This window comes from Papio anubis, chromosome 12, assembly GCF_008728515.1.
Source record: "Papio anubis isolate 15944 chromosome 12, Panubis1.0, whole genome shotgun sequence".
Classification (NCBI taxonomy): Eukaryota; Metazoa; Chordata; class Mammalia; order Primates; family Cercopithecidae; genus Papio; species Papio anubis.
This window is the reverse complement of record NC_044987.1, coordinates 107,338,945-107,351,731: the sequence shown is the minus strand read 5'-3', so window position 1 is coordinate 107,351,731 and position 12,787 is coordinate 107,338,945. Positions and strand designations below refer to the sequence as shown.

General features: G+C 38.2%; 2 protein-coding genes across 3 annotated transcripts in view; one reads left to right on the top strand and one right to left on the bottom strand.

The window, feature by feature from the left end:
* The window catches only part of LOC101026984 (olfactory receptor 9G4), a 209,144-nt gene that overhangs the window by 84,780 nt on the left and 111,577 nt on the right, over positions 1–12,787 (top strand). The window lies entirely within an intron of this gene.
* The window catches only part of LOC101026624 (putative fatty acid desaturase 2-like protein FADS2P1), a 41,851-nt gene continuing 29,992 nt past the window's right edge, over positions 929–12,787 (bottom strand). The window contains exons 7-13 of one of the 2 annotated variants that reach the window (XM_009186044.4): positions 10,272–10,348; positions 9,979–10,076; positions 8,858–8,954; positions 8,038–8,117; positions 5,710–5,835; positions 4,258–4,335; positions 929–1,201 (exon numbers count right to left, since the gene is read on the bottom strand). In XM_009186044.4, the coding sequence (XP_009184308.2) occupies positions 4,284–4,335; positions 5,710–5,835; positions 8,038–8,117; positions 8,858–8,954; positions 9,979–10,076; positions 10,272–10,348 (530 nt within the window). In that variant the 3' untranslated portion in view covers positions 929–1,201; positions 4,258–4,283. Of the gene's footprint in view, positions 1,202–3,760; positions 4,336–5,709; positions 5,836–8,037; positions 8,118–8,857; positions 8,955–9,978; positions 10,077–10,271; positions 10,349–12,787 lie in introns of those variants that run through there. The other variant, XM_021925754.2, reaches the window with a different exon arrangement.

Sequence of the window (12,787 nt, the reverse complement as noted above, 5' to 3'; positions counted from 1 at the left end):
GTGATAGCTGTAAAGAAGATGAATTTTCCCTGGCTTGAATATATGCCACTTTCTTGTCTTTTACTTTGGATTTCCTGGCATGGGAATTAAAAAGCGTTGACTGTGGAGTCAGATATTCCTGGGTCTGAAACTCTACTCTACCAGTTTCTACCTGCAACTTCAGGCAAATTGCTTGGCTTCCTTAAGCCTCAGGTTTTATATCTAAAAAAATGAAGTTAATTACAGTACCTATGCCCAATGGGCCTGTTTTGAGGATTAAATGGAATAATGCCCATGAAGGGTATATATCAGTACTTATTGATGGTAGATCCTTATAAATATTGGTGAGAATTTTATCTAGCAATCCTACTTCTGGATATTTATCAAAAAAATTGAAATCAGAATCTCAGAGATATATTAGCATTCTCATGTTCATTGCAACATCATTCACGATAGGCATAGTGAGGAAAGAATCTAAATGTCCATCAGTGGGTAAATGAATTAAAGATGTGGTATATACATACAATGGGATATTATTCAGCTTTAAGAAAAAAGGAAATCTTATAATAGCAACAATATAAATTAACCTTAAAGGCTGTATGACTCTCTTTACATGAGGTATCTAAAATAGTCAAACTCACAGAAAGAAAAAATAGAATGGTGGTTGCTAGGGACTGGAGGAAGGGGAAATGGGAAGTGCCAATCAACAGGTATAAAATTTCAGTTATGCAAGAGGAATAATTTCTAGAGATCGACTTCGCAATATTGTGCCTATAGAAAACAATATTGTACACTTAAAAATGTTAATAGGATAGATGTCATAATAAGTGTTTTTACCATGATAAAATTAAAAAAAATCAAAATTAGAATATGGAATTATTCTCATATATTTAATTAAATTTATCTATCTAATTGGAAGAAATTACATAAACATATTTTTGGAATCAGAAAATTCTTGCAATAAGAAAATGTTAAATGGTTTTCTAGGTAAACAGTATAAGCTTAAGGTACAGACATAAAAATGAAGGAGCAGGAGAAGTTTCTTTTGGTGAGTTGTTAAACAAAAGGATAGCTTTCCATGAGAGAGGCCAAGGAGGACATTTTTTTCTGTAGCCTCTTACAATTAGCATCCATCCCTCCATTCATTTCTTTCTCCATTTAGCATATCTTTACTGAGTGTCTCTAACATGTCAAGAAATCCTTGCTTCATGGATATTGCAGGCTAGAAAGGGAGACAAACAAATTAACACACCACATAAATTAATGTAAAATTATACCCACTGTAATTGCTACAGAGTATATCACAGGAAGCCTTGACTTAGTGAGGAAGCACTCTGGGATAGTGGGTAAAGCTATACTGAGACGTGATAATAGTGCTGAGATCTGAAAGTGAGTGGCAGATTGACCAAGTGAGATGGAGTGAGAGCAAGAGAGTTGACAAAATGGTTCAGCCATTGGGATCAGGAGCAAAGAGCCTGTGGCAGAAAAGAGTGTGAAGACCTGAAGAGAGCCAGTGGGCTGAAACAGAGATAGCAAGAGCCAGAGTGGTACAAGGTGGGTAGTGGCCATGGGGCAGTCTTGGGGTTTGGACTTTATTCCAAGAGTCATAGGAATCCATTGAAGAGTTTCAGATAGGGCTATAACATAACTGCCAGGAGTCACTTCGTGGAAAGAGACATGAGCCTGGTTGATGAAGCCACTTTCATTCCTATGCCCATAAAGTGGAGCCCTATAGCCTGAAGGTTAGAAATAAAATGACCTGCAGGATCAGTCATCTGAATTTAACTCAGTGCTCAGTGGTATTCAAAGCTGTGAAAGCAGTAGGCTTTGGTTCTCCTCCTCTGGAAAGTGTATTGAATAAACAATAAAAATATGGCTAATGCTTCACCAAGTGTAAATGCCAGTCACCACAGGGTGAGAGAGAGACAACAGTTGAGATAGTGAATTCAGAAAAATGATTATTTTAATTAACTAACAACCTACTAAGCAAATTAAAATTTACCTTACTGATACATTTTCATTCTTACCTAGCACCTTTCCCCTACTGTGATCCTCCTTTTGGTGTTTACTATTCTCTTTCTTCTCTTTATCACGTTACTACATATTTATGAATCCTTAAACAACACATGGTTGAGTTTGTACATTTTTGTAAACCATAGAAATACAAAGGATCATAAGAGCCTACTGTGAACAACTATGCACAAACGAATTGAGTAACCTAGAATATATGGATAAATTCCTAGAAACATACAACCTACCAAGACTGAATCATGAAGAAAGAAAACCTGAACAGGTCAATAATGATCACAGTAAAGCAGTAATCAAAAACCTCCCAGCAAAGAAGAGCCCAGAATAGGATAGTCTAGCACCTTTTTTGAATTTTGAATTTTATTTATTTATTTATTTATTTTAGAGACAGAATCTCTTAAAAAACAAAAAACAAAAAAACCTCTAGTTGCTCAAAAAATCTCTTATGTTGCCCAAGCTGGTATTGAACATCTGGACTCAAAGAGATCCTCCTGCCTTGGCCTCCCAAATGTTGAGATTACAAATGTGAGTCTGACCCAAGCACCTTTTTTGATTTCATGTTTCCTTATATAATCTGTCTAAATATCCCAACTTTCTTCAAATTACACAGTAATCAAGTATGTTTGGAGATTTACAAAGTGGGCTATTTTTAACACTGAGTGGGGAACACGTTTGAGATAGTAAATTTGCCCAAGGAGAGTCGGGTTGCTATTTCTAAGTAATCAGGAGAACAAGCAGTGCTTAAGAGTCTCTGGTTTGGACCAGGGGAGACAGAAAAAGCCAACCATTGAGCCCACTCCCACTTGTAACCCTGAACTGAGGCAGGAGAAATCATCTGAAATCCACCAGCAGGAGGAATATGGGCACTTGCCTGCCTATTATGAAGAGCCATGAAGTCAAAATAGCTTTTTATTCTTTTCGTCTCCTCCCCAACTTTCCTATTTGATATTAGCCATTATCATTTTAATAATGCCTCTTCCTCCCAGACAACCAGTTTTTGTTTTCCTAACTTTGACATGTGTGGCTAAGTCCCCAGGAGCTATGAGTGATTTAATATGTTATTTTCTAGTAGGGGTTTAATTGAGAAACAAACAAAGCTAAAAGAGTATTTTGCAGAGCTTGGAGTAAGGGAATGAATATATACTGGTAGAATTTCAGGCAACAGCTAATCCAGTAGCACCGACTTGCTTGGAGCTGGGGAAGCAAGCTTGCATTATTGTGCTTTCTGCAGCTAAGGTAACCTTTAATAAAAGTTTAGACACTAGAGATCAGCATGTTACTAAGAGTGTCCACTTATCCTTCTAGCACTAAAACCCTCTCTTGTGAGAGAGAAAGCCCTCTTGTTCTAAGACATGCTTACTTTGGTGTCAAACTTGAAAACTGCCTTATCAATGCCTGGAGTTTCCTTTAGAGAAAACAGAACTCTTTCTTTCATCCGGGTAACTCAATTACAAAGTACAGTAGTTCTGCATGGTGGGTAGGGAGTAGGCAACAAAATCTTATACTTAAAACACAGTCTATTCTTTAGTGAAACACAACACGTCTTTAAATACAGAACATTAACCTGCTTGATCTGTTGCTATTACGACTAGATGTAGGAAGTTCTTTTAAGATATTTCATAGATATTTTAATTTGTCTACTTGGAAAGAAAATGTATATATACATTAATGACACATATGCAGTTACAATAATGAAGATCTGAAGTCAATATTAAAATATTTGAAGAAATTTTAATGTTAATTATATTCAGTTTTTAAAGAAAAAGAAGTTCACACATATGAAAAGAAATAAGTAAAAAACGTTTGTGCTTCAAGAGGAACTTCTTACACATATGATTCTTTTCTAAGAGCAATTGCACTAATTTCCAAAGTACCCTGTTAGATGGCTCTCTTTTGGCCAACTTCTCCCTTTGTCCACTTCATCCATAAAACTTTTGCCTGGTTCTTGTACTTCTGACCCTTGACTGAGATGATCTGACTAAGGTCTATTGGGAGGACTGAGTTTAAGGTTCTAGTGAAAAAACAAAAATTTTGGGCTCTGTTTCCCTTTTATAACCCTGGTCAATGTCATCTTGTGTTTCCTAGGTTGTTACTTGCAAAGAAGACTTTTAGGGAAGGGGTTATCACATGTGCTTGGGATTCATATTCCTAGAACAGCACAGTCAGGTATACCAATGGTGATAACTAATTCCCAGTTAAGCAGGGAAGAGCTCCTACACATGCACCAACCCTCATCAGAGATGCAATTACATGTGTATCAAGGCTGACATTTGGCATCATGTTTCATAGTAAGCATCCACCCAGAGGGCTGCAGATTTCTTCAAGGCTCTGTGGAAGGAATAAACAAGATCATCAGGAGGTGAGACTGTAATGTTAAGAAAGCTCTTACATGGAATTTGCTCCTATGCCTGGTTCAGAACAATGTTGTCATTTTCAGCTACATCTGATAAATGTCACCTCTGTTGACCAATTCTGTTGACTGAATTGTTTTTAGCAGGTGAATTCACCTTTCCTTTATGGAGAACATTGAGATTTTCTTTCATTTTATTCTTTTCTGAGCCTATATACCTGTAAATCCACCCATCCTATATTTATCTATCAACCCTATTTTATAATATGGAGGACATTTTTCTAGGCTCTGGTGGTACAGCAATGAGTAGGGTAGATGTGAGTCCTGTCCACATGAAATCCCTGGTCTAGCTTGGGAGATACATATTAAATAATTTATTACCCAATATGTTATTTGAATACAATTGTGATAAACTTCACAAATGAAGAGAACCAGGTGCTGCAAGAGCAGGCGACTAATTTAGTTTTGGGGTCAGAGGAGATAGACATGAGGAAAAGGCATTTGAATTGAGCCTTGGAGAAAGAATGGCAATTGACAAGATGATGTCAAGGGAGGTGGAAGTTTGGGGGAACATTCCAGGCAGAAGAAAAAGTGGCAAAAGGATAAGACAACTAGGGAAGGGAGTTTCACGGCAACTTAAGGTAGGCCAATTGCACTAATTTCTGGAGGAAATTATCTGGGGGACAGAGAAAGAGGAGTGTGGTGGAGAGTCTGAAGCTGGAGCACTGGTCAGAAATCAGATCAGATCAGGCCTGGCCTTGTTGGCCTCATTTGAGATGTTTTTTTTTTTTTTCAATCCTAAACTAAAGAGAAAGTTATTAAACGCAGATTACTGGTTGTTAATTTAACCAGCACAACATTCTTTAGGAAATTGTATGTGAATGCCTAAGGATAAGTATGGATTTTCAGTTTCTGCATGCCTCACTACTCTTAATTAATCACCCCAGCCTGAGCTGCACATTTATACCCCACTGGACCTTGCAGGCTTCTAAATTTGCAACACTGGACCAGATGATCTGACAGTTCCTCCCACTACTTAAATTCTAACACATGTAGGAAGCTCTGTGGGGGATAGAAAGGCAAATAATATACAGCCTTGATTTTAAGAAATTTGAAATTTAGTAGGACAGTAAAGCATTTTCACTAAGCTGTACCTATAGGTAAAAGGTCAGTATTATCATTATTTTGTTGTTGTTGATACGGTTCCCTATGGTGCCGCGTAGCCACACTGAGCACACAGGTGACCCTTAATAAATGGTTGTTAAATGAATGATTCATAAGCCACTGAATAGTCTGGGGAGTGGCAGTAAAGACAAATGAGAGCTGTGAGCCAAGAGAAATTATGTTATTACCTGACAATATCTCCAAACGCCCTCAACATGGGTTTATTCACATACTGCAATCCATGCTTGGCACACAGTGACCTCACCAGAGGTGCCACTTTGTGATAATTATGGCGTGGCATTGTGGGGAACAGACTGGAGAAAGATACAAGAGATATAAAATTTAGACCTAAAGAAAAACTCTGAGTTTTCTTCCTTCTGTTACCAAATAAAACTATATCAGCAATGCAGACCCAACCTTGACCTTGCACAATACGGCTGTTCTGGGAAGTTAAAAACCTCCTGCCAAAATATCCTTATCTCTTAACACCTCTGCAAGCCAAGTGGTTGGTGAATGTTTGGGAAATGCTAACAAAGTAAATGTTATCTTCATTGAATATGTTTATATTTTGCCGTGTCAAATGAAGGTATGGATTGTCTGTCACTTTGAATTACCTAGGGGAGCTGAAGATACCCCTGTCCCCCATCTCTGTCTCTGTCTTTGTCTCTCTCTTTCTCTCTATCCATCTGATACGGTTTGACTGTACCCCCACCCAAATCTCAACTTGAATTGTATCTCCCATATTCCCACGTGTTGTGGGAGGGACCCAGGGGAAGGTAATTGAGTCATGGGGACCAGTCTTTCCTCTGCTATTCTCATGATAGTGAATAAGTCTCATGAGACATGATGGGTTTATCAGGGGTTCCTGCTTTTCTTCTTCCTCATTTTCTCCTGCTTCTTCCTCATTTTCTCTTGCCACTGCCATGTAAGAAGTGCCTTTTGCCTCCCGCCATGATTCTGAGTCCTCCCCAGCCATTTGGAACTGTAATTCCAATTAAACGTCATTTTCTTCCCAGTCTCGGGTATGACTTTATCAGCAGTGTGAAAACAGACTAATATAGTAAATTGGAACCGGAAGTGGGATGTTGCTGAAAAGATACCTCAAAATGTGGAAATGACTTTGGAACTGGGTAACAGGCAGAGGTTGGAACGGTTTGGATGGCTCAGAATAAGACAGGAAAATGTGGGAAAGTTTGGAACTTCCTAGAGACTTATCGAATGGCTTTGCCCAAAATGCTGATAATGATATGGACAATAAGGTCCAGGCTGAGGTGGTCTCAGATGAAGATGAGGAACTTATTGGGAACTGGAGTAAAGGTGACTCTTGTTATGTTTTAGCAAAGAGACTAGGCGGAGGTTCCCAAACACCATCTAACTCCTATCCCATGAATAGATGAATATTCAATAAGTTCTAGTCATGGCATATAGCAAAAAGTCCTGGGATAGGAATAAGGAGTGAGGAGATATGGATTTTTATTTAAGATTTTCCACTAATCACCCAGGTGACTTTCCTGGGTTTTAACTTAATCTTTGATAAAATGTGAATAATAGTCCTTCCTTGTTTTGCTGAGACTTTTAAGAACTAACATGAAGGAAAGGATGAGAAAATTAAATGGGCAGGTGTAAGAGTTCTTTCCTTCTCTGACTATCCAAAATATGGCTTAGGTAAAGAGGATGTGGACAGTCTCTCCCTTGAATATTCTGGAGATCAACTCTCCAAGTGTTACCATTTTCTCTTTATTTTATGGCCACCTAACTGACTCATTGGCAAAGTATTGCCAATACCATTTGAATATTGCGTCAGGGAATGGGTTTTATCATTGATTATTTTATAACTTCAGATCTAAAGAGATAGATATTTAAATTAAATTTCAACACAACTTGGTTACCCACTTCTCAAGCCTGCAGGTATCTGAAAATGGAATCACTGGCACTTTTCCAAGATTTCACTCTATTTACTCACAATCTTTTCTTTCTCTTTCTTTCTTTCTTTCTTTCTTTCTTTCTTTTCTTTCTTTCTTTCTTTCTTTCTTTCTTTCTTTCTTCCTTCCTTCCTTCCTTCCTTCCTTCCTTCCTTCCTTCCTTCCTTCCTTCCTTCCTTCTTTCCTTTCTTTTTCTTTCTTTCCTTTCTTCCTTCCTTCCTTCCTTCTTCCTTCCTTCCTTCCTTCCTTCCTTCCTTCCTTCCTTCTTCCTTCCTTCCTTCCTTCTTCCTTTCTTTCTTTCTTTCCTTTCCTTCCTTTCTTTCTCTCTCTCTTTCTTGTTTTCTTTCTCTCTCTTTCCTTCCTTCCTTCCTTCCTTCCTTCCTTCCTTCCTTCTTCCTTCCTTCCTTCCTTCCTTCTTCCTTCCTTCCTTCTCCCTTCCTTCCCTTTCTTCCCCATCGTTGCTAATAGAAAGATAGCAGCCTGTAGAAAATGCTGGTTCTCTGAGACCTTGAGCCTAGGGCCTGATCTGGATTATATATGGGGATGTTATAAGTGACTGCACTTGCCCTACTAAGGACTATTCTTGTTACTCACTGGTGCTCAATTTGGAAGTTCAGGTGCCCAGTGAACCAGTCATGGAAAAAGGACTGTTCAATATTACAGGTGGCCAAGACCTGCAAAGAAAAAGCTTATATTAGTTATAAATGAGCCCAAGTGTCAAACAAAGAAAATATTTGAGACCACCTTTGCAAAATTATGACAGTAAGATAAATCTGACATAGTTGACTACATCTTGCTTCTGATCTCCAAGCTGTCCTTTGTAATTCCTGGGTGTAGGCTAAGCTAATTTGGGAGGAACTTATTTTGTAGTTTAACCTTAAAGCAAGGATGATAGTAGCCCTTCCCAAAACTGAACTGCTTTTGTATAACTAATAAAAGGCCATAACGTTAGGATTGTGAGAGGGGCCTGAATTCTGCTAAGATGGAGGCATAGTTTCTATAATTCTTTACTGCTCAGGAGTCATGCGGCCAGAGGTGACAGGATTTGTGACTTTCCCAATTGTGCTTGTAGATAACATCACTATTATAGAACCTAAGATTAATTTTTTGAGATGTTTTTCAGACTGTCCCCACTCGGACCCATGCATGACTCATGACTTGATGGGTTCTGTGGCCCAACCCAAAGGTGGACTGGGAACATTCTCCACACCCCTATAATTTCTTCCCCAACCGTCAACTAGCACCCATTTCCTAGCCCTCTTCCCATCAAATTGTCCATTGATACAGTTTGCCTGTGTCCGCACTCAAATCTCATCTTGAATTGTAATCCCCATAATCCCCGTGTGTCAAGGGAGGGACCGGGTTCTAAATCAGTGTGGTTAGAAAGATTCTCCCTGGGGAACTCCATCATTACCTGAGTGCTGAGCCAGTCTCGGTTCTCCTCTGTGCTCATTCTCATTGGTATGTGGCTCATCTGGGTAACATATGCAATCCAAGGACTTTCAAGAAACCTTTTGGAGGAATAAAAGGAGGAAGTGATGACTGTTTAGGGTGTTTCAGTAGCAAGCACTGGGCTTGCATAACCCCTGGTAGAGCTGGTTGAGCACTGGAGGAAATGAAAGAGACTCAAAGTTTCCAGTAAAATGGTGATCTTTCTTTTTCTTCTCTGAAAGACCTTTATATCAAGAGATGACACACTAAGCATTCAGCCACATGACTGCCAAATGTATGGGAGCAGAACCTCTAAAGTTTTCTGTAGCTCTAGTGCAAAGATCAAAACCACTAGGGAAATTTAAGGGCACATGCAAACTGGTTGACAGCCTGGGCTTTGTCGTCAGATAAGAGCTGGATTCAAGTTCTGTTTCGGCACTGGCCTTGGCTCTTACTTGCTCTTACATGCCCTTGGGCCTATGATTTAATCTCTTTAAACTTCAGTTCCTTTAGCAGAAAAATGAGCATGATACTATCTACACTGCAGCATTGTGTGAGGATTACATCAAATAAGATAAAGCATGTAAAGCCTTTAACAAAGTGTCTGATGCATAGTAGCTATCATTATTCTTATAATTATTCATTATTCTTATAATTATTTAGGACTTAGAATAACTTGACAACAGAATGAGGGAGGATTACATTGGAAAAGTGGAGAGGACTATTCAAACAAAAATGCATTGGGAAAACCTCTAGTCACAAAATAACTTAAAAAAAAATTCCTTCCCTGTCATTCTTCGGTAGGGATTACTATGTCTACCTAGATTACAGTTTTAAGGATTTAGGATTCAATTGAAATGCTTCCTTTAAGAATCCAGGACATGGGTAAAAATGGGGATTGGGCAAATTTTTTTTTGCAAAGGGCTCGTCTTATTCAACTATTTGAACTATTTTTTTTTCACATTTGCTTAAAAACACCTCAGCTGCAAGAAATGGGGCATGATGTCATAATCTAATCTGTTTTAAAACTGATGACAAATAGCTCTGATGGGGAAGGATCTGACAAGGATCATTTGGATTACCGAAATAAAATAGTATTCTTACTTGACCAAATAGATGAGCAACACAGTCCCAAAGATTCCATAGTATGGGCCAAATGTGATGAAATATCGGATGTAAAAGCTGCTAACCCAGGCGATGTCCTGCAGAGGAAAGCACTTGAAAGTTATACACCCTGAACATGATTTCATTTCTGCTTCATTGGCTTAGGGTCCCTTCACATTCTGGCTGAATCTTATGCCTTGTTATTCAAGGAAGCTATATCTGGAGAGGACACAGCATTTTCATTTTCCCTCTTCTACTTGGTCTAGTTTCAGAGAATGAGCCACATTACTCACCACCCAATATCTTCGAAGGTACATCACTTGCATAGATTGCAGGTTGAAATATACTGGCATAAGGAGTGGGAGCCCAACTGAAATAGAACAAAAAATGATGCTGAATAAATAAACAGAATGTGTTCATGTGTATTTAATGTTTAGCTCCCACGTAGAAGTGAGAACATGCAGTGTTGGGTTTTCTGTTCCTGCGTTAGTTCACCTAGGATAATGGCCTCCATCTCCATCCATATTGCTGCAAAGGACATTATCTTATTCTTTTGAATGGATGTGTAGTATTCCATGGTGTATACGTACCACATTTTATCTAAGCAGTCTACCATTGATGTGCATTTAGGCTGATTCCGTGTCTTAGCTATTGTGAGTAGTGATGCCTCCTGAGACACACAATTTATCTGTATAACAAACGTGCACATGTACCCTTAAAACTAAAATAAAAGTAAAAAGAGGAAAATCACCTGTAATCTTACTACCCAAATATTACCATAAACATTTTGAATATAGATATATTAATATATGTTCTAAAAATTGCTATTATGCTACCTATAGTACTGTTTGGTACACTACCTTTAAAAATAAAGCATATCCTGACCATCTTCCCATTTCTCTAAATATTTTCCAGCATCCTTTTTTTTTTTTAAATTATACTTTAAGTTTTGGAATACATGTGCAGAACGTGCAGGTTTGTTACATAGGTCTACACGTGCCTTGGTGGTTTGCTGCACCCATCAACCCATCATCTATCTACATTAGGTTGTTCTCCTAATGTTATCCCTCCTCTAACCCCCAACCCACCAACAGCCCCTGGTGTGTGATGTTCCCCTTCCTGTGTCCGTGTGTTCTCATTGTTTAACTCCCACTTATGAGTGAGAACATGCGGTGTTTGGTTTTCTGTTCCTGTGTTACTTTGCTGAGAATGATGGTTTCCCGCTTCATCCATGTCCCTGCAAAGGACATGAACTCATCCATTTTTATGACTGCATAGCTTTCCATGGTATATATGTGCCACATTTTCTTTATTCAGTCTAACATTAATGGGCATTTGGGTTGGTTCCAAGTCTTTGCTGTTGTGAATAGTGTTGCAATAAACATATGTGTGCATGTGTCTTTATAGCAGAATGATTTATAATCCTTTGGGTATATCCCCAGTAATGGGATTGCTGGGTCAAATGGTATTTCTGGTTCTACATCCTTGAGGAATCACCACACTGTCTTCCACAATGATTGAGCTAATTTACACTCCCACCAACAGTATAAAAGCATTTCTATTTCTCCACATCCTCTCCAGCATCTGTTTTTTCCTGCCTTTTTAATGATCACCATTCTAACTGGCATGAGATGGTATCATATTGTGGTTTTCATTTACATTTCTCTAATGACCAGTGATTATGAGTTTTTTTTCATATGTTTGCTGGCTGCATAAATGTCTTCTTTTGAGAAGTGTCTGTTCATATCCTTTGCCCACTTTTTGATGGGGTTGCTTGTTTTTTTCTTGTAAATTTGTTTAAGTTCCTTATAGATTCTGGATATTAGCCCCTTGTCAGATGGCTAGATTAAATAAATTTTCCCCCATTCTGTAGGTTGCCTGTTCACTCTGATGACAGTTTCTTTTGCTCTGCAGATGCTCTTTAGTTTAATTAGATCCCGTTTGTCTATTTTGGCTTTTGTTGCCATTGCTTTTGGTATTTTAGTCATGAAGTCTTTGCCCATGCCTATGTCCTGAATTGTTTTGCCTAGGTTTTCTTCTAGGGTATTTATGGTTTTAGGTCTTATGTTTAAATCTTTAATCCATCTTGAGTTAATTTTTTATAAGGTATAAGGAAGGGGTCTAGTTTCAGTTTTCTGCATATGGCTAGTCAGTTTTCCCAACACCATTTATCAAATAGGGAATCCTTTCCCCACTGCTTGTTTTTGTCAGGTTTGTCAAAGATCAGAAGGTTGTAGATGTGTGACATTATTTCTGAGGCCTCTGTTCTGTTCCATGGGTCTATATATCTGTTTTGGTACCAGTACCATGCTGTTTTAGTTACTGTAGTATAGTTTGGTATACTTGTAGTATAGTTTGAAGTCAGGTAGCATGATACCTTCAGTTTTGTTCTTTTTGCTTAGGATTGTCTTGGCTATATGGGCTTTTTTTTGTTCCGTATGAAATTTAAACTAGTTTTTTCTAATTCCGTGAAGAAAGTCAGTGGTACCTTGATGGGGATAGCATTGAATCTACACATTACTTTGGGCAATATGGCCATTTTCATGATATTGATTCTTCCTATTCTTGAGCATGGTATATTTTTACATTTGTTTGTGTCCTTCTTTATTTCCTTGAGCAGTGCTTTGTAGTTCTACTTGAAATGATCCTTTATGTTCCTTGTAAGTTGTATTCCTAGGTATTTTCTTATCTTTGTAACAGTTGTGAATGAGAGTTCACTCATGATTTGGCTTTCTGTTTGTCTATTATTGGTGAATAGGAATGCTTGTGGTTTTTGTATATTGATTTTGTATCCTGAGACTTTGCTGAA